The 25806-nt window shown below is 45.2% G+C and overlaps 1 protein-coding gene across 3 annotated transcripts in view; it reads right to left on the minus strand.

Annotated features, from left to right (window-relative positions):
* Positions 1 to 1907: 1907 nt before the first annotated feature.
* TRIM28 (tripartite motif containing 28) overlaps positions 1908 to 25806 on the minus strand; it is a 32616-nt gene continuing 8717 nt past the window's right edge. The window contains exons 2-18 of one of the 3 annotated variants that reach the window (XM_082195721.1): positions 17639 to 17751; positions 17345 to 17477; positions 16464 to 16599; positions 15584 to 15700; positions 15268 to 15382; positions 14696 to 14842; positions 13068 to 13182; positions 11775 to 11905; positions 11317 to 11454; positions 11036 to 11066; positions 10635 to 10677; positions 9139 to 9247; positions 7611 to 7918; positions 6712 to 6832; positions 5528 to 5602; positions 4493 to 4627; positions 1908 to 3182 (exon numbers count right to left, since the gene is read on the minus strand). In XM_082195721.1, the coding sequence (XP_082051847.1) occupies positions 2973 to 3182; positions 4493 to 4627; positions 5528 to 5602; positions 6712 to 6832; positions 7611 to 7918; positions 9139 to 9247; positions 10635 to 10677; positions 11036 to 11066; positions 11317 to 11454; positions 11775 to 11905; positions 13068 to 13182; positions 14696 to 14842; positions 15268 to 15382; positions 15584 to 15700; positions 16464 to 16599; positions 17345 to 17477; positions 17639 to 17751 (2177 nt within the window). In that variant the 3' untranslated portion in view covers positions 1908 to 2972. Of the gene's footprint in view, positions 3183 to 4492; positions 4628 to 5527; positions 5603 to 6711; positions 6833 to 7610; positions 7919 to 9024; positions 9248 to 10634; positions 10678 to 11035; positions 11067 to 11316; positions 11455 to 11774; positions 11906 to 13067; positions 13183 to 14695; positions 14843 to 15267; positions 15383 to 15583; positions 15701 to 16463; positions 16600 to 17344; positions 17478 to 17638; positions 17752 to 25806 lie in introns of all 3 variants that reach the window. The other 2 variants (XM_082195720.1, XM_082195722.1) reach the window with 2 other exon arrangements.

Genomic DNA, 25806 nt, shown 5'->3' on the forward strand with positions numbered 1-25806 from the left:
TTCCGGCCGGCGTTCGGGCTCCGAGCAGTAGGATCGATGGGCACGTCCGGCTCCCAGTTGAACGCGGGGATATTGCTGGCTGACTTGTGCGAAGAAACGGCGCTGCCCCGAAACACTGTCCAAGCTTCCGTTCCGTTCTTTAAAACCTTACCGGAGAAGAATGCGAGGGCAAAGCAACGAGCACTCCCACCTTCTGTTCTGCGCTATGCACCCTGCCCCGCAAAAGGAGGCACCCGCACGAGAACCGGCAGTAAGGGAATAGCGTGGAACTCCTTTGTTCTTGTCCCTTTGAGCCGCATGAGCGAAAGCGGCGGTTCTCTGCAAGCTGCGCCGCCTCCTTTGTGCATAAACGGGGGAGGAGTTCCATCCCCACGGGTTCAATTCTTTGCACGCTTCCATGGGAAGAAACCTCGTAGAAACCCATAGCCTTTATTTTCGCGTACTCAGGCGTGGATCAGCTTTGCACTATCGGCACATTAGTGTGGTGGTTTTTTCTATTAAGAGCGCGCAGCTGCCTCTCTGCCCCCTTTTACTAACCGAGATCTTATTTCCATCAGTTGCATCGTTGAGGAAAGTCGCTCCGTGTTCGCATGTATTAGTTTTAATTGATGCAATTAAAAGGTTAAGAGAAATGCCTCTTGCGCAGTTTGGAATACTTCTAATGCGGGGTGGATACCTGACCCGCTCCTTTTAAAATAGCTTCCTGCTGCTTCTTTCAAGAGCGAGGATATTAACAATTAAAATATGTAAAAAGAAAGTATGAAAAAAGCTCTTTGATCCCATCCTGACTAGCAGAAGCAAAACTCTGAAACATAACTGTACATGTATTACCATTGCCATCGGTTTCTTGGCACAGAAATTAAGTTTGTACAAGATCTTGTATGCATTAACAGCTGTGTTTTCAACAAGCAAAAAATTAATCCAAGCAGTTAGGGAACCAATCATCCACTAGTGATGTGTTCCAGAGCAGGTTATTTTCAAACCCAGAACTCATTTTTACTCCAAAGGTGCATTTAGGGGCCTATTTTTTTACCAGGACCATTAACTCTTCTCTTGAGTACCTTCAACCTGGCACACACCGATCTGTTTAGAAACCCACTAAATTCTGCTCCCTCCTAACCTTAACCCCTCCCCACGTTCATTAAATTTAATGCAAGTTGTTCAGATCATATTTATGACCACCCATTAACTGCCAGGAAATCTCATTTTGGCACTTAAGCCACACTTTCCCAAGAAACTGGATATAAAGTCAAGACTCCACAGGATCAATGTCATCTCCTGTAGGACCAAATCTGGATCGCAGAACATTCCAAAAGAATGTTGTATCCCAGGTTTCTGCTCATTTGTTTGGTCCTCCACAATTGGAACTGGGGGCTTTCACTAATCACAGAAGCAGCCATTCATTTTTTTTCATCACGAATAAACTGTGGCTTATTTTTTTGCTACAGTTACGATGAGAGCTTTTAGTGCATGCAAGTGAATTGCCAGTTTTGTTTGTTTTGTGTACTCCCCACTTTTAGAAGACTTGTCTTGGGACAGCAGGAAGGGAGCAATTTTTGAGCCAGTCAGTACAGCTTCAGACTGCATTATGCCCAGTGGAGGCCAACTCTTTAGGGCTAGTGAGGCACTGCCTCACAAAATTCAGGCTGCCACCACCACCACCACCACGGGATTGAACCACCTTCAGATCCCATCTCAGCCTAAGTGTTACCCCTGTAGAACTGAAAAGGAAGGATGGGGACAACAGTAGAGTAGGCATTAAACAACACCAGAGTATGCCTTTGTGAATTCTGCCAACTGCGCAGAGATTATCAAATTCACTGTATTATAACCCCACTGTGATGCAGAAAATCGAAAATCAAACTCTTTCCCACCACCACCACCACCAAATTGACAAGACACACCAGTTGCAAACATCTTTTATTTTTCTCGAACATGGAAAGAAGCAAAGTCTAAAATATACATAAGCAAAAAAAAAAAAAAGAAGCACATTTTCATGAGAATGGCTCTTGGGATAGTGAGGATAAACTACTGGGACAGAAAGCTTTTGAAGATACGTACAGCCAAAAAGTACGGCTACACGGAGGGGACAACTGGATTTAAAAACCTACAACTACTTTGACTTATGAAAACAGACATCTCTCCTCTTCAACAAACTCAACAGAAAAAGCAAGGAGTCCTATTTGGACACAGGAATAAAAAAATATATAATCAAACCACCACCACCTCAGAAAACAGCTGTCATGAAGGCCCAACAACAGTTGCATCTATTAGATGTCCAGGTTGATTTTCACTAGGACCGCATATAAATTGAGAAAAAACACTATGTTCAAAAATTCATAGACTTAAAAAACAGACAAGGAAGAGGAGAGTCTGTGCCCTCAACTCTCACTGCAGTTGGGGGCCTACTGGGCACCCCACAAGAGCAGTCAAGTATCTTATAAGGGGCAGAGATTTTCTGTTACAAGATCCAACTTGTTTCTGGGCCACAACAACCTCCCTCCTTGGTGTGCGGAGGTGAGGACTGGGGGGTGGGAGTGGGAGAATTTTAAAAAATAATAAAAAGGGAACTACAACTTTGTTCCCACTTGGAGCAAGAAAGGAATACAAGAGGAGAGCAAGTTATAGGGTCCTGGGTTGCCCCGAATCAATTTCCATTCCAATACAAAAACAAAACAAAACACAAAGTGTATCTGTCAGAACAAGGGCATAAAATTTTCCAAGCGAAAAAAAAAGAGAGAACAGGTCAGACGATTTATAACCATTATCTAAGCAGTCGAGGTCTACAATAACTCTCAAAAAAAAAAGGCAGAGAGGTGCAGAAGGGAACAAAGAAGGGCTGCCCAAGAAAGACCAGAAGAGTGGAGGGCAGAGACAAAATGAAGGCAGCTTCAAGAGGATGCCCCCCCACACATTTCCCCTCCTCCGTGGAATGCTGGTCCGTCTGATAGGAGCAGCTTCTTCACTTCTTTTTAGGTGGCCATTCCCTCGTCCTCACCGCTCCCATCAGGCTTAGAAGAGGTGGCCTCACCGAGGTCGGTGGCTGGAAGGCCGCTTTCCTGCGGCTCATCCACATTGATGGGATCGCGGAGTGCCGAGAACTTCCGGTCGCCAAAGGCAGCGCTCAGCTTGGCCTCAAAGAAGCGCTGCAGCCCAATGATGGACTGGACATCCTCCTTGTCCTGATGAGGGGAAAAAAACCACCAGAGTGTGGAAAAAGCAAGCAAGCACTCAAAAGTGAGACATCAGGGATATTTATTGCCCACTTGACACACTAGCTGGGGAATGCAGCATGCAAGAGTGTTCATTATCCTCCAAGTACAAGCCACATGAGGGAATCCACCCAGGATTACATACAGCCGTACTGTTGCCTGAACTATTCGGTGTTAGGCTGCTGACAGATTTAGATGCCCAATGTTGTCAGCCAACAGGCTCAATTCAACCTGTGAACACAACCAGGCACAGCCCTGTTTGTGTGCAGAAGAAATAGTGTTCAACTTACGTTAATGGCAGAAAGGAGCTAGCCCATTTAGAACTCATCCTATTCTAATGACTGCAGTTAGTTTTAACTGGTGTTAAATAACGCGTTATTAAATTGGTGTCACCAGTAACCCGATACCTCATAGTGAAGAGCAGGTAAGAAACCTAATAAATATCTATCTATCTATCTATGTTAAATAAGGGGCACTAATGAACCTGTAAAACAGGTTTTTTATAGTAACCAAAACATTTGCAGGAAGTGTTAACACTAAGTAGAGAACTACAAAGGTTTCCTTGTCTTTGTTATACTCAATAAATATCAATGATTCCCAAACATTCAACACCCCACCCCAACCACCTGAAAATTGCTGGTGGTCTTGGCAGACCCCTTAATTGTTTTCTTCCCTGCCTGTTATTACAATTGTAATTATATGGAGCTCTTACAGCAATATAACAAATAAAAAAGCAATAAAAATATAACTGAGTAGCAGTAGAAATATTTGGATGTGGTGGATGTGCCAACTCCCATCTTCAGCCACAAATCCAGATAAACCACAGGCCATCTGTATTTGGCTTGGGGAACCCTAAATTTGGGGACCCAGGGATATATTTTGAAAGGAAATATATAAACTGTTAAAAAGGGAAAGGGGGGTGGGGGAGAAGAGTCAAGTATTTACAAAGTTTATATATTTCACAATATTTATATACTGCTTGACTGTTAAAAAAAACTTTACAGCAGTTTACCAAAATAGTGAAACAATTAAAATTGCCATTACAAAGTTATTTAGAAACATTCAAACAGTAATCAATATCGTTGGTAAGCAAAAAAACAACCACCCCAGATTCAAACACAGCACACCTAGACCTTCTACATATCTAGGGCTAGTCCTGTAGCAGGTTGGTTGGCTGGAAATGTTGCAGCTGTTTCCGCCCCGCCCCCCCCCCCCGGCCACCATTCTAGCCCCCTTAAACCTGTCGTCCTTCTGCCCTTTTGAGCAAGAGGAAGCCTTACCTCTGTCAGCTTATTAAACTGCCTGAACATCTTCCAGACATCATCTGCAAACTCATCAGGAGAGCCATAGGGTGGGGAGAGCTTCCGCTGCAGCTTGGCTCTGATCAAGGTCAAGTCAATGGTGTTCTGCCCCTCCTGCAGTACAGAAGGAGACGGGAATAAAAACCAAGCTGTCTTGATGAGGTGCTTCCAGCGCCTCTCAAGCTATCACAGGTACATGGTCCACAAGACTTGCAATGCAAATAGCTTGCAATGCAAATAGTGGCATTTTGGGAAGAGTGCTCCTGCTGTTATGTGAATGGCTACCTAAGAGCAGGTGGGAATTCCTCTGCCCCATCTTCTTTCAAAGGGATCCCCCAAACACTCCCAATATAATGCAATACTGTGTTTTCCCTGCTGAATTGGGAAGCAATACAGCCACAGCATTTGTAGGCCTTTAAAACCATGCATGTAACCCCTTTTGGGTTTGGTTTTTTTAACTGGTTCACTCTTCCAGCCTGTGAAGAGGGTGGAAATAGGCAAATTGAAAAGTTGGCCGAACTCCACCAATGTGTCCTTGGAGCTAAGCAGGGGTGAAACCGGGGGGGGGGGTTAACCAGGGTGATTTGCAGGTCTGCCTATTAGAGCAAATGGGAGGAGCAAGTCCATTAAGAGAAGGGGTTGCCAACATGGTGGCCTCCAGTTGTTCTGAACTATAACTCCCATCTTCCCTTATCATTAGCCATGCTGGCTGGGGATGATGGGAATTGAAGTCCACAGCTTCCAGAGGCTACATTAGCTCCTCCTGTATTGCAAAATACCCTTCTCCATGGAAGGAAAGGGGTGGGTGTGGGGAGGATCAGAGCTGAAAAAGAACAGGAAACAAATTGCATTTAAATCCATAAAACCAGCCCAATACTTTGGAAGTGGGGGGGGGGGCGAAAGGAGAAGGGATAATACTTGCCATAAACGTGTTAACATTTTACAACTAAATGAAGCACTGTTGCGGTGATTAGATATTCAACATTCCCCTTACATCACATACAACATACTCACTATGGTATTGGAGAGTCGGTGGAGAGGCCTGCATGGCTCATAACACAGTAACTCAAGGAGAACCTGCTCACATCTCTGTGGGAGACAAAATGGAGATGGTGGTTAGTGGCAAATGGAGTTAAGGTGACTAAGCTGCCAATCAGAAGCCTGCAAGATACATGGATGTGTAGGTTTATTGTCAAGTCCTCTCCATTATCATTTCAGTGCTTTGTGACATCCAGGAATCAGCTGGCTAAATCAGGTCCATATTGGAAGGCTAGTGCTGCTTTGCCCACCCTTTCTACTAGGGTTTTTAAGCTTACACAGCTGGTGGAATCATACCTCTATGCAGCTCACTGTAGCCCTAGCCCTGGCAGGGTCCAGGACTAGCTGACCTCAACCTGATGTTTCAGATCGTATTTCTACAATCACCCCTGAACATTGGGTCATGCAGGCTGACAGGAGCTGCTGCCAAAAGGTGCCATACTGGGGAAGGATGGTCCATATGGCCCCCTTGGGGCTCCTGGGTGAAACCATGAGCTTAGGGGGCCACAGAGGAAAATGAGAAGCGTAGGGGTTTTTTTTAAAAAAAAATCCTGATTGGCTGGCTATCCGCTTGGCCAATCACAACTGGGTAAGAGGGCGGGTCCCTTTAACTAGTAGAGCCTGCAATCCAGAACCCCCAGGTCAGGCAAGTGCAGTGGTGGGATGGCAACGGGTAGGACTGGGAGCGAGCCACAGCTGCTTGTTGCTGCTGCCAGTTCTGGGCCTGGTGGCAGCCTGGGCCTGACACTGCAGGGTGCAATCCACCCCAGCGCCTAGCCGAGCAGGGCCGCCTGGTGCTGCTGACTTGCATCTAGTAAATAACTGTCTACTCAGAAGAAAGCCGCACTGAGTTCAGTGGGCCTTACTCCCAGGTAAGGAGGGGTTTAACTCAGGGTTAGCCAAGGCGACGCCCTGCAGATGATGTTGAACTCCAGTCTCAGCCAGCAAAACCAATGGTCAGGGAAAATGGGACTTGGACATCCTAACCCATTCCTGGGATTGGATGCTGTTATAATTATATGTGCTCCAGACCTTGTCTGCTTTAAAGGTCAGGTCAACCCCAAACGAAGCATTCAGCTCTCCAAAGCCCCATGTCAGCTCTGCCCACACCATCAGCCAGAGCAAGCTGTTTTTCTTCTCAAGACAGGGCAGACTAGTACCTGCTGGTCAGCAGCTGACAGTATCTTCACCTCCCCATCTATGGAGACTGGAGTCAAGTCGGTCCCATCCTCTTCAATGGATCTCACTGGCTGCTCACACAACAGACACTTCCATTCCTGGCTGCAGGGGCAAAGTGAGAGAGAGGTATTGTTCCAAGGCCGGCCACCGCTACAGTACAGCTAGGGAGAAATCCTGACAACTTGCGTTGGGAATTTTTATTTTGTGATTTCGTTTCCATTCTTGCTACTTTTAATATGGCATAGAAGGTTCCATTCCCCACCCCATTATTATTATTTTTTAATCCTGAAAGGGTGCTAGGTATTTATTTCCATTTGGCTGGTCACTGCAGACCCATTACCTTTGAAGTGGAGAAGTTAAGAGATCAGAGCTGCCTACAGGCTTCACCCTTTAGTTTCTACAAGCATCTCTGTGCAGAGATTTAAGGTTCCATTCCATCATCTAGATAGTCCTCATGCACTCCCCACCACACGTTTGCGAAGACTAGCTGTGGGTGGCTTAGGAAGAAGTCTACTATTCAAACACCTTCTAGAATTGTGGTGGGGAACCTGTGGCCCTCCAGGAAAGGAATGTTCCCAGATACACTAAGTCTGCATTAACTTCAGATCATATAACACAGAGAGAGGAAAATTCATTTTGATGATTTCCAAAGGGGGGAGCATCTATTTCCATGTCTTCTGAGCACTCAAGTGTTTTGCTGAAGGACTTCCCTTCTGCAGCGCTACAAGAATAGAGATATTGGGCACAGTTATCTTCATAAGGCTTGCTGCTTGTGCCACTACCACCATTCCTGACTTACAACCCCTGTCTTCTCCTCCAGAGCCAGCGGGAGAAACACCAAGATGCACAAGATGACATTCAGGAATAGGGAAGCCCATACCTGGGGATTTCCAGGAGAGCAGGCAGGTGACAATCCAGGTGGTAGCACTTCTTGCAGCCATCACACATGACCACAGCACCAGCTTTCATGCAGACTCTGCAGGAAGCAGCTTCGTCCCCGTTGGCAGTGCCATCATGGCTGTGAACAGACTGCATTTCCATAGCAGAGCTGGTGCTGCCACTGGGGGAGATGAGCCGGGGCGCTAAGGAGCCTTCTGGAAGCAAAGCATCCTGGGGCAGCACCACTGGCTTAGTGTCTTTAGCGTCAAGAGAAGCTGGGTGGTCAATAGCTGCCTCCATCTGCTCCTCCTGGAGGAAGGAGGACAAAGAGGGAGTCAGGACAGAAGCACAATGAGAAAATGTGCAGGGAAAGCAGTGCAAAGAATAAAGAACACCCCCTCATTATTAGGGAACAGGGTGAAATAAATCTGCTCGAACAAACCAGCTGGAATGAATTTAGTGGTGCAGATTATGCAATAGTCTCATGTTTTAGAAATATTTCTGAACATACATCTAAAAATGTGTAACTGACATAATGGAAAAAATGAAAACTGATTATATATATATATATTTAAAAGCTAATTTTATTAGATGCAGGAGACATCCCAGAGATCATGTCCACATTGTCAATATTGGGCTAGACCAGGCATAGGCAAACTCGGCCCTCCAGATGTTTTGGGACTACAACTCCCATCATCCCTAGCTAACAGGGCCGGTGGTCAGGGATGATGGGAATTGTAGTCTCAAAACATCTGGAGGGCCGAGTATGCCTATGCCTGGGCTAGACCAACACCGCACAGGAATTTACTCCCTACATTAAAATTGGGGGGAGCACACAAGTATTCTTCAACTCAAGAAGCACACTGGTTTTTCCTTGAACAGCTCCTAGAACGATGGACAGGTATCCACCTTGCAGCTGCCCGGGACAGGCCAGTTAAACCTGTCCCCCTATTATCCAGCCTCCCCACTGCCTAGATGACAAAGGGTCAGAAGACTGCGCTATTTTCTGGACACTGATGATATTCTAGGAGCTCCTTATGTCTTTCAGCTTTAACGCAGACTGAAGATGCCCAAGTAGATTTCCTTACTAGCTGGAGGGAGAGGTTGAATACAGATCGGTCAATCTGCAGCAGGCATCCCTGCTTCACTGGTCAAATTCATCCAGGCACACTTCAACCCCTTGGGCACTGCAGCAGCATGCTCTGGCCCACACTTTCAGCAGTGGTGGGCGGGACGGACTTACTTTGCTTGACTGTGTACAAAACTTGGAACTCCTTATGGACTGAACAGGAAGCGATGGTGGTGGCTTTTAAAGTGGGTGGTATTCACAGGTGAGCAGGATCGCTACATGAGCAGGATAGCAATACTCACCACCCCACCCAGATCTATGCTAACTCCAAAGGGGCAACGCTGACCTTCACTGCTGCCGGCAGCCCTGCTAAATGGGCGGCGGCAGCTGCCGCAGCTTGCTGAACCCCACGTTCGATCACAATGAGATTGAAGTCTTCAGTGGAAGAACCAGGAAACACCTTGAAGACAGGTGGATGGTTGTCCGATGTCAGGTCCACATCCAGCCGCTCCAGACTGACACGGGGCACCTTGCGCACGGTGCCACCCTCTCCATCTTGGCCACGGGACCTGAAGCATAGTAGGAAACCCATGTTAGGAACTGCAGGCCTGGCCTTCATGTATACACAGTAAAGTCTAGGAAATTTAAGGTCCTAGGCCCTCTTGCCTTAGATTTAAAGTTGAAAATTGTGTATGTTAAACCTCAAAAATTACAAAGGTCTAGCTCACAGGTGTCAAACACAAGGCCCGCGGGCCGAATCCGGCCCGCCAGACCTCGTCATGTGGCCCGTGTAGCCACCGCCGGCCGCCAGCCTTCACCTTTTATTCTCCCTTTTTTTTTTTTTGACACAAGAAAGCCGACTCTTCAGTGCATGCGCGGCAGCCTACAAGCCAGAGAACGTCTGCCCTCTAGCGGCGCCGGCCGTTCTACACAGGAAACCACTTTACATGCATTCAGGAAACCTCCACTTGTTTTTATATTGAGCGCATGCCATCCTGTGATGTGACAGATCCAACAGCTGCCTGAACCCTTCTCTCCTGTACTGTAAGTCCTACAGATACAACCGGCCCTTTGAGGGTGACCAAACTGCTGATGCGGCCCCCGATGAATTTGAGTTTGACACCCCTGGTCTAGCTGAAGTCTACAATACCTGGTGGGAAAAGAAAGTCTCCCACTGATACCACCCTTTCAACACACCTATTCAATGACACTCCTGCAAGAGTACAACCCCATTCAGCTGTTGTAGTGTTATCTAGGATGGAACTGGTTTTATATGCTTAATGAGTAGACAGCAGCCTTCTATCTAGTCCAGCTCAAGGCAAAATACACTTCCTAATGATTAGACCTGAGATCCCAGAACATGGCAACTCTCAAGCTTTCCATCTGCATGGAAATTTGATTGGAATGTGTCACATGGATGGGCAAAATAAAATTCTCGTTTGCACCAAGAATTCCAGTCCAGCAACACAACCAGTTTTAATACCTATTACCTCTTGCAGTCAAGGATGCTTGCTGGCTCAGTTTTAGATTCACAACAAAAGGTTATTCAGGTCTTATTCTGAAGAACTCCTAAGGTTATACTTTAATTCTTGTTCCAGGCATTTTGCGACCGGGGGGGGGGGGTGGAAAGAGTTACCCAGCAACTACATGATGCTGCCCTTCAATAACCATCTCATACATTTACTGTCAAGAGGCAGTAAATAGAGTATCTCTATATTTTAGGTAAGTTACCACTCCACTTTTTCACAGTAGCCTACAAATCTACAAATCCATGGCCAAGATCTTTTTCCTTTGGAGCAGGCAGATTCTTAGCACTCAACAATGCACCAGATTCTGAAATGGCACATGTGTGTGGGAATAGAGAAGACGGAGTGTGGTTTGGAAGTCAACTACTGCAGAATGGGGCCCAAGCGCCCCAGGAAGACATGGCAGCATATAAAAAAAGAATGCACTTACCTCTTCATTCCAGAAACATTGGCTTCACCAGAGTATGATCCTTCTGTTGTAGTGAGGGGAAACAAGTGTCAGAAGACAGTCACCCCAAATTGGATTCCATCAGCCCCCCTTGGCCCAAATGCAGAACAAATCTGTCATAATCCATGGGACTGCCCCATGCCCTCACCTCCCACCCTGATGCTTCTTCTAAATCTTAGAAGTGGAAGGACCCCTTAACGCAGAGATCAGAAACCCGTGGCTCTCCAGAAGCTATTAAAACCACAACCTCGATTATCCCAGACAACGGAACAAAGCTCATGGAGGTTGCAAAATCTGGATGGCCACAGGCTCCTCAGCCTGCCCTTAAAGCTTTTACCTGCCCTCCCACTGAACACCCCTTCAGCTCCCTTCATGCTGCTTACCTACGCCAAAGCCGTCACCCATGTCCATTGGCTGCAAAAGAACAGAGCAAAAAGTCAAGGGAGAGACCCAACACAAGGCTTAAGCTGCTTCCTCACCACTTTCCGTCAAGATACAGGTCCTGTGCAAGACAGTGGCCCTCGACTGCAGGCTTACAACTGAAAGGCACAGCTTGGGGGAAATCAGCACCCACAAAGACACATTCCATCTCCTGTAAGCAGTGCCAGGAAAGGTGCCCTCCTCCATTCTAGAGACCCTTTCTTCCTCATCCTTCCCTGCTCACCTGTCCAGCAGAAGAGGCACTAGCATCATTGATATAGCAGTCGGGGATTGCCTGCCGCTGGCTGTTGGAAGGCAGCACAGGCTGAAGCAGAGCTCCCTTATTCAATATGCTTGTCTGCAGAGACATCTGCTGGACACCCTACACGGAAAGGTGGACCAGGAAGCCTGTTACTGCACGTTAAGCCAATGGATATGGAGCATTTCATGGACCATCGACCACTATGGGGGCCCCGGCAGGCTAGCCCAAGGCATGCAGCAACGTACTATCTACTTGTAGAAGGCACACGACTGATGACGCATGGTGTGTTGTTACTGTGACAGCTTCATGCATAAAATGCACCTCCCCGCCACTGAGACAGGCACTCCCAGGATGCAGGTGGACCAACCAGCCAAGGGTTGTGGATCTACAGAGACAGACAATCACGGGGAGAAAGAACTGGTACAAAGGAGAGCCGGTACCTGAGAAGGAGGAACAGAGCCCTGCCTGACTGCCACTCCTCCAGATGTAGCAGAGGTAGCATTGGCCCGCTGTTGGGGAGTCTGGGCATTAGGGGTCGCCAGCAAGCCACTCCGCTCCGAGACTATCTGACCTAAGGGAGGAATGGTGGGGTAGAAAAGGTAGGTTATGTCTCTCAAGGGCTGGCATTTGTTACACTTGTCTCAATGCAATAATGTAAAAATTGTCACAATGACGTAGGGCCGGAACGGTGATGCAGGCAAGCAAAGCATCCAGGCACAGAGGCCGGGCAGCTGGCACAGAACAGCTCAAGAGAGCCACATCCAGATGCTGTTACCCCTGGGCAGGTTGGTAGGCAACACTGTACATTAGATCACATAAACCTTACCACCTATTGAATGCCAAAAAGGCACTTAAGAATTTTCTGTTCTCTGTCTGTCTGACAGACAGAGACACATTTCATTAGTAGATTTTATCTTGAAAACACAGATATCTGCAAGATGTTTGGAGACAGCACTGTGCTTTTTATGGTTTCCCCACCTTCCTTTGTGGCCTTCTTACACATCACCCAGCATTACTATTGTACCATCAGTGTGAAGGAAGTCTATGGAGTAGCTAAAGAGAAGGACAGACAACAGAAGCAAGTTCTTCTAAGTTCAGGAAGTCCCAGTTCAGAGAAGCCATGCACAAAAAGGGCGCTGACTGACTATACCTAAGAGTTTGGGGTATCAGAAATCTGGTTCCCTGGAAGCAGGGGGAGAATTAACCAGTGTGTTACTTTCTGTTCCAATCAAGTCACTCCCTTGAAATGGGAAAGAAGTTTAGTATTTATTTTAGTTACTTGATGGTATACTGCTTACCATGAATAAAATCCAAGACTGTTTTAAAATGTAAAATAGAGATCTAAAATTATTTCAAACCGAAGTTATTATCATAGATTCCACTGTGCGAATAGGACAGCAGGATCCCATGCTAATGCCTCCATCCCTTCTCTTAAAAGCATGAATTACTTGAATGGAAAGCACTGTTCTTTAAAAATGGTAACAAATAAAGCCAGTTTTTCATGTTCTTAATTGCTTTTACAGGCGAAGGTTTTGGAACGTTATACTGCAGGGTAATAAACATAGCTCACTCCAGATGTTCTGAGCTACAACTGTTGGGTGCAACACCTGGGGGGGGTCACCACGTTGCTCTGCTCTGCTGTATTTTATTGATTTCATGGGGAGGTATATGTCCGAAAAGGTGGGCTACAATCTTATTAATAAATGAAATAATTCCAGTAGTCCGGTTCTCACCAAATGTCTCTGCGCTCTTGGTCCAAGCATTTAAGTCCCACTGGAATTTCATGTCTCCATGGGGCTCCACGGGATCGACAATCATTTTGAGAGCCCTGTGCAGCTGGAAGTAAATCTGAAGCAGAAGTGGGTGAGAGAGAAGAAAGCTTAATTGTACCAAAAGGAAACCATTAAAAGCTCATTCACTACTATCAATATAGTGCAGTCTAGCTGGTCAGTCACCATCCTTCTGCACTGCCTTTGGATACCCAGAATGGATACCCATATGGAGTGGCAAGGAGGGCAGAGGTTTTAATGCAAACAGCAGAGAACCATGGCAGGTTTATTAAAGAATGCAGTTAATGGGTCAATTCCATTAGTGAGGAAAGAGCTCCTTGTGATAAGACTTCCTTATCAGTGTTACTGAGCAGCTTAGGTACCTAACGTTATGTATAAAAGGGCTCAAATTACAGCATGGGTTGTGTTGTGCACAGCTTGCAGACTTAACATAAAGAATAAGGAAAACATAAGTTTAAAGAAGACTGGAAAACATTTATTGACTATATGGAAAATAACTGTGTACAGCTAAAACCGCTGGCAGCATTAAGATAAATTCAACAGGGTAAACAAGTTTTGATGGCTGTAGTAATGGAATACAGTAATGCAGTAATGGTATGGTTCTGCGGCCAATTGGAAGCCGCACCGGATGTTCGGCTTTTGAAAACCATTCAAAAACCGGAACAATCACTTCCGGTTTTCGAAATTCGGGAGCCAAAATATTCGAGTTCAAAGGCGTTTGGCTTCCAAGGTTCCACTGTATACCATTTTTAACTACAAAATGTATCATCTTTTACTATGCTTGGGGAAATGGGGAACTTTGGAAATACCGTATTTTTCGCCCCATAGGACATACTTTTCCCCCTCCAAAAACGAAGGGGAAATGTTGTGTGCGTCCTATGGGGCAAATGCAGGCTTTCGCTGAAGCCTGGAGAGCGAGAGGGGTCAGTGCGCAACAACCCCACTCGCTCTCCAGGCTTCAGGAAGCTATCCGCAAGCCTTGGGAGCCCGCAGGAGTTCCCGCCGGGCTCCCAAGGCTTGCAGACAGTAGCCTGCAGCCCGAAACCCGGGGAGCGCAGTGGAACACGCCCCGGGCTTCGGGCAGATATCCGCAAGCCTGGGGCTCCCAAGGCTTGCGGATAGCAGCCTGTTCTGGGGGCTGGGGTCGGGGGAAGCTCTGGCTTCCCCCGCCTCAGCCCCACACCTGGGGGGGGGAATAATTTTTTTTTTAATTTCCCCCCAAAAAAACTAGGTGCGCCCTATGGGGCGAAAAATACGGTAACTTAGAAGGGGCTATTTTAAAGCTCTAACAGGCCGTATTCCACGCTTTGTTTTGCTGCATCTTTTGAGATTTTAAATCTCTGCTGGGGTTCTCTCACCAAAGAGTACTTGTCCCAAACCTGGATCTAGGCACCCAGAGAATTCTGTTTTTGTAATACATCTTTTCCTTTAACCAAAATGCAAAAATCGATAGGTAGATTAACCTCAAACATGAAGCAAATATCAAACATTTGAGAAGTGCCAAGTAACAGCTTGAAAGCTCTCAACATGTCCTGCATGGGCATGTGGGAAAAGAGCACCAGAGCTCTTACCAGCTTCTTCGAAAGCAGCAAGGCAGTGTTGTTGTCACTTTCCAGGGCCCAATTGGCAAAGCGTAGGATATGCTCCTGGTGGCGCTGGAGCTTTGTCATGGCCCAATGTTGTCTCTCTAGTTTCTCCTGCTGCCCTTCAGTGACTTTCTGTAAAGGGGAAGGAAAAAAGGGAACACTTGATTCATTATCATCATAGCCACTATTAGCTTTACCTAGTCTTACTATACCCAATACTGGCAGTGACATAGTCATAGTTAAGCTTTGGCTGCCACATGTGAGGAAACTGTGGCTAAGGCCTTTACTGTGCATATTTGCAGTGATGGTGACCTGTGCAATAAGGCCACCCCCTCAAGAGCAGTTCTTCCCAGAGTCAGATTTTGTTCTGCTTTTTTAAAACCTTGATTAGATAAAGAATGACTGAACGCTAATAAGTGAAGATTACTTTGATTGGTGGCATTCAAGTTTTCTTTATGCAATTTTCTTCCCTACCCCAAACTCTCCCGTTTTTCCTCCAAACCACCACGCCATGCCATGCCCATTCGCAACCAGAAGCAGTCATTTCAGTCTCTCACCTGCGCATCATTAACCAGCACCTTGCCCCGCTTATTGAGCTCCTTCATGATTTGCAGGATGGCCATCTTCACATCCACCTGCACTCGCTTCTGCACATCTGCCACCTGCCGGATCCTGTGGATTTAAAGCAGGTGGTAGCATAAGGCTGTGGTCCCCAGAAAGCCAATAAGTTCTGTGCAATTCTGCTACTAGTGCTTTTTCTCCCATAATCCTTTGAAAAGTCTGTGACCCAAAACCACATGACGACCCTGAAAGCTTAATGGATGCCAACTGTGGTCATCCAAGAATTAGGTCTTCTGCAAACGAGGCACTTACGAGGTTCGCACTTCCTTGGTTGACTTCTGGAGGTTGGCATGCTTATCTCCCAGGCGCTTCACCAACGAGGCCAGCATCTTGCGTTGGTTCTTGACTGCATCCTCCAAGAACTGGTACCTGCGGAGAAAGGTACAGCCTTCATTTGGTGACAGTACTGGGATTCTAAAAAGCTATTGTAAAAGGTGTGCTCGCATTTTCTCTAGCAATTTTTTAAATTATTATTTAAAAGGATTTATAGAAAAGACAAACATTCAGCTGTTTTATTACTGCTTTAGAATTGTTGTTTGTTTTTACAGTAATCCTTCTGTGCTCCCTACGGGAGGAAAGGCAGGGTATAGTAGTGGTGAAAAAACATACTGAGATTCTTGCATAGCACAGGGTTGGACTGGATGACCCTCTACAATTATACGTTTCTATATTCTGATTAACCATCAAAACCTATTGCATCTTAAATTCTCAGGCTGGAAGGGGGTCAACACCTATATGGCACTGGCTTTCCCCACTTATTGTCAAGACCAATTTAGCAGAAGCAGGGGGAGGAAAAGGGTGAAGAAATAAGCCTAACTCAAGACAGGAGCAGCCGGTTTTTCTTGATGGAACTTCCACATGTGGGCATGGATGGCATTCTTACAGCCAAGACAGCCTTCCCTAACCTGGTGCCCTTCAGAGGTTTCTGGGCTACCAACTCCCCATCAGCCCCAGGCAGTGCACCAAACAGACATGGCTTATTTGAGTGGCAGTCCAAAACATCTGCAGGACACTGGGTTGGAGAAGGGTGGCGTCGGCTGATGAACTCCACAGTTCATCTCAGGCAGCAGCAGCAGAAGGCATCATTCTAGATTGACAGGTATGTTTCTACATAGCCAGCAGGAATGCTTACTGGTGATCCTTGTGCACATTCAGCTGGCAGTCCCGGCAGGTGAGGGTGTCGCAAGTGTCGCAGAACAGCACCAGGGGCTCATGCTTGTGGACGGAGCAGTACACTGTCTTCTCTCTCTCCTGGGATTTGGAAGAGCCTAGCAAGAAGCAGAGGACAGCCTGTTTACACTTGCAAGGCACACACCTCAACAGATGCAGCATGATGTGGGTGGGAGAGAGAAAACCATGGCATTTGCGCCCACCATGCCAGGGCCAGCAGCACTAGTTTCAGACAAACAATGTTTCTCTCAACTCCCTTGGACATTGTCGGGGACCGTGCTGAGGAGGGCCGCACGGAGGAGGAATAGTGGGAGCCTCCCCCTGCTCCTGATCAGGGTCCTGAATCTTCCCAGGAACAGTAAGACAGTATAGATTTGGAACAGTGGTTTGCAGAGGAACATAGTTCAGAAGGGAGAAGCTGGGAAATACTGGATGGGGAACAGCTAGGAGAAGAAAAACTGGGAGAGAGAGGGTTAACAGATTAACTGTCTCTGGAAAGCATTCCTCTGCTCAGGCCAAGAACAATAAGAGCTCAGAAGGTGGCAGAACAGAAAGCACAGAGGGTATGAGCTCAGGTTACAAGATGCAGTAGTGACATGGGTGACTAGGGAGTCATGGGGTGGAACTCTTAAATGGAAGCACCCCAATGGATTCTTTGTTCTCTCGCTGTGATCATTAAAAGTTTCTAACTGGTAAGAAGACTCCTTTTCCTTTTTTCTGCTTCTCTGCTGCCAAGGAAGGGAGGAAGCAGATTCCCTGAAGCCTGACAGACGTTTCCACCAAACACCCATGACAGTGAACCTTTGCAGCCCAAAAGACCTTCTCCCTATGCTGACAACTTACCTGTGGACCGGACAGTGTGTTCCTTAGTGTACTTCACTCTCTGGTGAGCCTCCACGCAAGTCTCGCACAGGGGCTCTTGGCACTCCACACAGTAGCTGGTGGCCGGGGCATTGTCTTCACAGCTGGTGCAGCACTGATAGGAAAAGGCACATGGTTAATTATCCATTAAGAACAACAGAGTCTTTTTCCTCCAACCACCCCAATCGTAGAGGCAGAAACAGCCAAGGAACATCCAAAGACCGAGCAAAGAAACATTGGAATGAGATACTTTTTTGGGGGGGGTGACCCTATTACCTGGTTAGCTTCTCTGGCATCCCCAAAAGACTCTGTTGCACCATCCTGCAGGAAGTAGTTCTCCACTATGTCTTTTAGGTAACACTGGTGCTTGCACACTGGGCAGTCAACCACTGCAAAGAGAAGCACAACGCAAACATCAGGCACGACCCACAGGAACACACTTATCTGTATTTTCTGGAAACAATTTAAGACATTTTTTGTTTAATTTTAACAGCCTTTTCCAGCTAGATAAAAAAGTCTCTGCCTTGGAGAATCTACGTTTTGTATTGCTTATAAGCCTACCTGCGGGGGTTGGGGGGTTGTGCTTATCATGATTTTTACATTTTTTAAACAAAAGGATATATGCTTGTAAACTGCCTTGTAGAAATAAAAATGGAAGACCCACAAAAGCACCTTGCAGAACCAGTCTCCTCTACGTTGTCTAGCCTGTTAGCCATATTTGTGCAGCCATTTCAGGATAAGGTGGGTTTGCAGATAAGAGAGAAGCAATGATAAGACACACGTCAATGCTTCTGAACTGTTCTCCCATTACTCATCTGCCTTGCCAGGTCAGCAGCCATCACTGCAACCTGAAAAGTGGGGGAGGGGTGCTCGCTTGCGCAAATGCTCTCTCTCTCACACACTCCCCAAATCCCCTGCTGCCTTGATTTCCCTCTATATCAGAAAGATATAACCAAATATACCTGTTTTACAAATGGTTACAGAGGATGAAATGGAAGAGCCACACCAGCAGCTCACATGTAAAGATTAGGTCAACTGCTTTCATTTCGGTGGTCATATTAACGACTCAGAAACTTTAAAAACTGGTGCCCCTCTATCCTACTTTCCTTTTCATCTCATGCTTTTAGACTAACATCATAGGCAGGGACTGTCTTGTTTTGTGTACAGCACTGACCACAATATACAAATTATAAGCAACCAGTTATTAGTACAACAAGCAAGTCAAGTCTTTCATTCATTTCCCCTGTGCGTGTATTTCACACATGCGTGTGTGCAAGGATCCATCTAACCCAAGATTCCAAAGCTGCCCATTTCACAATCCACGTTTCCCCCACAACCTATAACCAACTACAGTCGTACCTCGGGTTACAAACTCTGCTAGTCTGGACGTAGTACCTTGGGTTACAAACTTTGCCCCAGGATGAGAACGGAAATCGCGCACTGGCAGCGTGGCGGTAGCAGGAGGCCCCATTAGCGATAGCGTGCCTCAGGTTAAGAACGGTTTCGGTGTAAGAACAGACCTCCAGAATGAATTAAGTTTGTAACCCAAGGTACCACTATACACCAGTTTGCACTTACTTTTAAAAAATGTGAAACATATTTGCGTAAATTTTTGTTATTTCCAGAGCAGTTCACACCACAATTCCAACATTAAAGCAAAATTTTTAGAATCAATAAATACTTGTATATTTACCACATCTTATTTCACCATCAAAGTATTCACAATGTTGTCATCTTTACAAAACCAAGTAACAGCCAGAATGACAACAATTGGCAGCTAAGCCACACTATTTCATACTGAGATACACTATTAATTATTATTATTATTATTATTATTATTATTATTATTATTATTATTATTCTCCGCCTTTTTCCTCCCTGACAGACAGAAAGCAGTTTACAGATAAAAAGAACCACTAAAAACGTTGGAAGACAGTAATTAAAAAAACAATAAAATATTGATAGAATTTAAACTACAAACACTCTATAAAATCTGCTTAAAGCATACAAATAATTACAATAAAAACAGCACAGCACCAGCCGTTTGATTAAAAGCTGTCAATTCCTGAAAGCCTGTTGGAACAAGAAAGTCTAGCAACTAATATGCAAGCAAGTATATTAAGGGAAAAATGTTTTGGCTAGTTCTGACCATACACCTCAGTACTCTCCAGGCACAATCACAGACAAGATCGTCAGTAAGCACAGCCTTTGTTTTATACTAGCAGATATTACTAGAAAACAATTCTCTTTTAAGGGAAAGCTACTGTACAAACCTTTGTTCTGCAAAGCTTAGCATTAACATGAGATACAACTATGGGCAATAGCCACCAGTTTAAATGAGACCTCCAAAAAGATTCTAGAAACATACAATAGGCCAACTTCCCAGAATTATCTGGCCGATGCAAACAGTGGGCAACTCAGGTTGCTTGGAGGGGGCAGAGGCGCCAAGCAAAAGTATGGCAATAATGAAGGGGAGCACTCCCTCAAGGAGCCCTATATACTTTTGAGGATAAATATATAGCTTTCTCCTGCAAGTTATCAGCTGTAATTTCTCAGGGCGTCTTTGAAGCATCTGATTCCAAGAATGAATTCAGTTCTGCAGAGAAATGATGCCTGCAGACTATTGTTTGCCACTCAACCCATGTTCTCTTGCCACCCTGCTGAAGGCTGCCCTCCTCGGTTCAGGAGACAGGCCAGAGAACAGAAGTCGCCACGGTCTTATAAAGTAGCCAGTTGCCAAGTACATTCTCCAATTGGCACGGGTCATGGGTTAGACAGCATTTTTGTTAGAAGGGGGGAGAACCTCAGTTAGCTATGTTTTTATGGATTTAGGGGGGCAGCTCCCACACACACACACCCCTTGGCCACACCCATGGCACAGGTCCAATTGTGAACATGTGGCGATCTCTCGATGCCAGGTTGGCGGCTGACATCTCCATCTGGCTGGCCTCTCCAGCTTTCTTAAGCAAGTATGCAGAAGAGCTTATTCACTGCATTTATATCCCACCTTTTTCTTCACTGAGTGTATGGTTCACCCACCCACCCTTCTCAGTTAATCCCTACAATGACCCAGTGAGGTAAGTTAAGAGATTGTGACCTGTCCAGGGTCACCCAGTGAGCTATATGACTGAGTGGAGATTTGAACCCTGATCTCCCAGGTCTGAGTCCGACACTCTAAAACCACTACACTGGCTTCCTGGAGTAATTCTGCTATGGGGCAGCTATATACATTAAGACGGTAAATAAATATGGGGAAAGCAATATTTTCTTTGAAGCTTGAATTCATTTCATTCTAGATTGCTTCATTTGATGTTTTAATGTGTTATAAACAGCTTTGAGATTTTATTTCATTTAAAATATAAAGTGGTATTGAAATGAAATGAATAATAATATATAATAAAAAAGTAAAGGTAAAGGGACCCCTGCCCATTAAGTCCAGTCGTGGACGGCCCTGGGGTTGCGGCGCTCATCTCGCTTTACTGGCCGAGGGAGCCGGCATTTGTCCGCAGACAGCTTCCAGGTCATGTGGCCAGCATGACTAAGCTGCTTCTGGCGAACCAGAATAAGCGCACATTTACCTTCCCGCCAGAGCGGTACCTATATATCTACTTGCACTTTGACGTGATTTCGAACTGATTGGCAGCAGGTGGGAACAAGCAACGGGAGCTCACCCTGTCGCAGGGATTCGAACCGCCGACCTCCCGATCAGCAAGCCCTAGGCTCTGTGGTTTAGACCACAGTGCCACCCACACCGCAATAATACATAATAGATTTCACCAAAAAAATTCACCAAAAAAAATGTGCCTAGGCATTCTGTGGTGACAACTGCACCCTAGGTTTAAAGTGCCATTTTGTTATTAGCTTACATACCTGAGTTTCTAACACTTGAGTGCCACCCACCAAGAGGAAACAAAAGGAAGCCTAATTTATCAATTTTATTGCTGCAAACCAAAAGATCAGCAGCAGGAGCATTTGTGCAATCACCATATGAACAGGGGAGGAAGCATTCATGAGGCTACAGAGCTGAGCTGAGGTGAGGAAACGTGGAGGGGAAAGGGGGAGAAAAACTAAAGGCAAAGCTTCTGAGATGGAGAAGGGCATCAATCCCTAGTAGAGATGGACCAAAAGCAGCCCTAAATGTGCTATGTTGAAAATGATCCTAGCCACCATGGCAACACAAAACTTGAAATGAAGGTATAATCCAGGAGTGCCCTTGGGTAGTAAATCTCACAGCACAATCCTGCCTATGCCTACTCAAAAGTAGGCCTCTCTGCACTGGCCTGTTTTGTGATCCACACCAAGATGCTCCCAGGACTACAGATTAAAGTGGAAAAGGTCAGGCTCCTTCGCTAACATCACAAGGCCTACCGACTACCACTGTTAAACGTCTGTTTTAATTTAGTGCTCCAACTCATCCTGAATCTTCAGGGTTAAATACATAATTTATAGCATTTTATAACCCACTCTTCAGCCAGAGTGGGTTTCCAGAGTGATTGACAAACAAAACAACAAGGCAACAGTCCCTGCCCTCAGGCTTACAATCTCAGAAAAAGAACACAAAGCACCGGGGGCGGGTATTACAGTTGTATCTTGGAAGTTGAACTGAATCCGTTCCAAAAGTCTGTTCGACTTCCAAAACCAAAGCACGGCTTCTGATTGGTTGCAGGAGCTTCAGTCAGAAGGTGTGGATGCCCCATCGGACGTTCAGCTTCCAAAAATTGCTCGCAAACTGAACACTCACTTCCAGGTTTGCAACGTTCGGGAGCCAAAACGTTCGAGAACTAAGTTGTTCAAAAACCAAGGTACAACTGTATTGGGAAGGGAAGAGGACAAGCAAGGCCAGGCTACAAATTCTTAAATGTTTACAAGGTCCTTTTAACAACCAGCTTTGATGAAAAACATGCTGTTCAAAGCTTTAAAAACAGGCTTTAAATCTAACCTTTCTAAAAGTAGCTGTAACACAGCCTTGAGACGAACTTACAGGATTGTATCTAAAACCCACTCAGCCCAGACCTAAGCTTGCTATTTCTATTCATTTCAATAAGCTTCCTCAGAGCATGACTTATACTGGATACAGTGGGCCATCTGGGGCCTAGCTGGAATCTGCTGGCTGGTCACTTCCCATCACAGCAGCCAGGGCTACAAAGCCCCAGAAGATGCCAGTGCCCACCAGGGTAGACTGTCCTCCTGGTCTTCCTAACAGGGTAGTTGGGTTCAAAAGCCTCAAGGGGACAAATGATGGTACATGGCAGCTGATGGATATAGTAAGCAGAGATGGATCTTTCCATTTCAATTATTTTTTAATAAAATGCAAGTCTGTACTCTCAATGAATTTTGTTTCACCATTATTTCTAAAGGCTAGACTACAAGACCAAAAAACAGCGCTTTGAAACAATGGCCCTGGGCCAAGCATGACATCATTCTTCCACTGAGATAACAAGAAGGCTGTATTTACATTGAGCTTCAATTCTGCTTTCTGAATATGTGGAACACAGGAAGTATTCCTGAGCTGAGCGAATCTTACACATTTATTTTATATTCTTAGAAGTCGTCAATAGGAAAGTTAGTTCAGGCTCTTAAGCAATAAGGACTAATTTACTGAAATGTAGACAAAGCAGCCCTCTATTTTAGCTTGAGGGCAAGCCCAAAAAAGAGAGAGAAAAGAGCAGAAAATGCATAAAGGGACAACAGCAGGACTATAATTCTGTGTGGTGCTACCATGTGTTCAAATAGCACGTAAGTCAATTAGCTAGTGCAGGACAAAAAAAAATATATTTTGTTCAAATGGTATGTGCAACACCACCACAACCACCCCACAAAAAAATAAGCTATTTAAGAAGGCATGTGCTAAAATACAATTTTAGCCCACCAGTGGTAGATTACCCCCTTTTCCCTGTCTTGTACACAAAGCCCTGCCAAATAAGAAGGTTGGTACTTCTGTTTTGCTATGGCTGGTTATAACCATCCATATACCACAAACTGAAAAAGAACCAAATAAATTCTCTGAAGCACAAGTTGTTCACACATTTATAAAGACACAGGGTTTTGTCAAATTGCCCTCTCTAATTGAGTAGAAGGGGTTTGGTTTGGTTTGGTTTTGACTTTTGCTAGAAGGAAACAACTCTTGTAGGCTGCTTTTCAATTTAACTGGTTCTGTGTTTTGCTAGTGAAGACCATTCCAAAGTCTTTTGTCCACATCATTTACTCCAGCTGAATGGGAGCCCTGGCTAAAGATATCCTCATCTTCAGCTAAATCCCCCATCTTGTCTTCATTTGCTTTACAATTGCTCAGCAATTCTTAATGGAAAGCCCTTATCTCCTTTCTCTCCACTTCTCAGGAAACTCATGGGGTTGAGGTGGGAGTCATCAATCTTCACACACTTAAAGGAACACAAAGTTGCCCTTAAGCTACAGGGAGAAAGAATGGCTGGGTGATAAGGAAACCCCCCTACATGAAAACCTTGGCATTTCCTTTAGGAACAGAGAAAGCTCAGGGAACAAAGGCACATTTCTCAAGAGTCTTGTTTCATTTTTGAAGAGAGTTCTGCATAACTTGTTACCCAACAAGATGTTGCAGAACTACATCATCATCTCTGGACCACCACCACTAAACATTCTCCTAATGCTAACTGGAGCCAATGGACAACTGCAACTCACAGTAAACCTCAGCAAATAGGGATGGAGTTGTAGTCATATAACATCTGGAAGGCCCAAAGTTCCGCACTCCTTTCCTAAAAGCATTTTCCTTGGGGGATAGCTGTGCCATACTGTTGCAGCAAAATGAAAGAACCACCTTTTGGCAACTTAAAGATTAATGAACTAATAGTGGCACAAGCATTCATGGATTACAGTCCATTTCACCATGTGCCAGAAACATCCTGCTTTATACATACAATTTGAAAGAGTGTTTTCTGAGTTTCTGCATTTAATGCCCTCTAAACTCACCAGTTACAATTCCACTCCAAACCATATGTATATACCAGAAACTATGGATAATGCTCCATGTGTCTGATGAAGTCTACTGATATCCATGAAAACTTAATGTTATAATAAACTATTCTTAAGGCATAAAGTGTCACAAGAACTTTGTTGATCTTAAAGCACTTAAGATATTAAAATATTTTACAAATATTTCCATTTCTCCAGTATGAAGCGTAAATAGAAAGTTAAATGTTGACTTGGTGATCTTGTGCAGTCCTGAACATTTAGGGTACTTTTACTACAAACCCCAAAAGCATGTTCTACTGCGCCTGAAATATGGAGAATGAGGCAGAAGAGAAATTGTATCATTTCAGGTTGTAGGTGAGGGATACGGCTTCTGAATGTTGCCTCGTGCAAACAAAACAAAACAAAACACAAAAGCCTGCAAATATAAAAATTAGACTCCAATTTCTAGCCCAGCCTTCCCCCTCATGCACTTGTTTCCTGTTTTCATGGAACTATCACACTAGGGAACATTCAGAAATGTTTACAAACTGCAGCTCACCAGTACTTTACAAAATGTCACAAAACTACAGAATGCTAGAGTTCTCTGGAACTCTTCATTCGGCAAGATATTACACAAAGCAGGAGCTGGGAAGAAACAAGTGAAATATATACCTTGTGCAAATTAATTGAAACAAACAATGAATTTAGTAGGATTTACATCCGGGGAATTCCATGGCCAATCAAGCACCTGTATTTGCTACTCTGCCGTGAATTTCTTCACCACTTTCGATGTGTGACAGGAGGCTAGGTCCAATGTGGCAACCATGAAGCTTCTCTCCCTGTGAGCTTCGAACATGTGGACTTCGCTGACCCTGTACAAAGAAATGGCTTTCGCCGGTGAAGAGGACTTTTCTCCACTGGTCTTTCATCCATTCCTTGTACTTTTTTGCCCGTTTATACCACTTTTCTTTCATTTTTTTGGTTAAAAGCTGTTTATTGACTGGTCTTCCGGCTTTTTGTTTGACCACAATAAGGCGTCTGCGAATTGTAGAGGAACTGATTTTAATTCCTTTCTCCTTCAAATCCATATTCAATGCATCACTCGTCTTGTGGGGATCCTTTTTGCTTTGTCTAAGCAAGTAAGCATCATCTCTAGGAGTTGATTTCTACTTACGACCACACTTTCCTTTACGTTTAGGAGAAACCGATCCGGTTTCCTGCTTCAACTTGATGACACAGCTGACAGTTGCTAAGCTCACACCAACTACTGAAGCAATCTCTCGATACGTCTTAGCTGTGTGTTCGTGCAGAGTTACGATCTTCATACGTTTCCTAGGTGTCACATCCATCTCAAACAGCGGTTGAATCACATCTGGTCAGGTTTCTAAAAGCTGAAATACTGTAGCTGCTGACGTAATGATTGCATCATACACTACAGTGGTCGGACAGAATGCAATACAGTAGCTGCTGACGTAACGATTGCATTATTAAAACTGACTTTCCGTGTTTGTTTTGAG

The sequence above is a fragment of the Podarcis vaucheri genome (assembly GCF_965113315.1).
Source record: "Podarcis vaucheri genome assembly, chromosome: 13".
Taxonomy (NCBI): Eukaryota; Metazoa; Chordata; class Lepidosauria; order Squamata; family Lacertidae; genus Podarcis; species Podarcis vaucheri.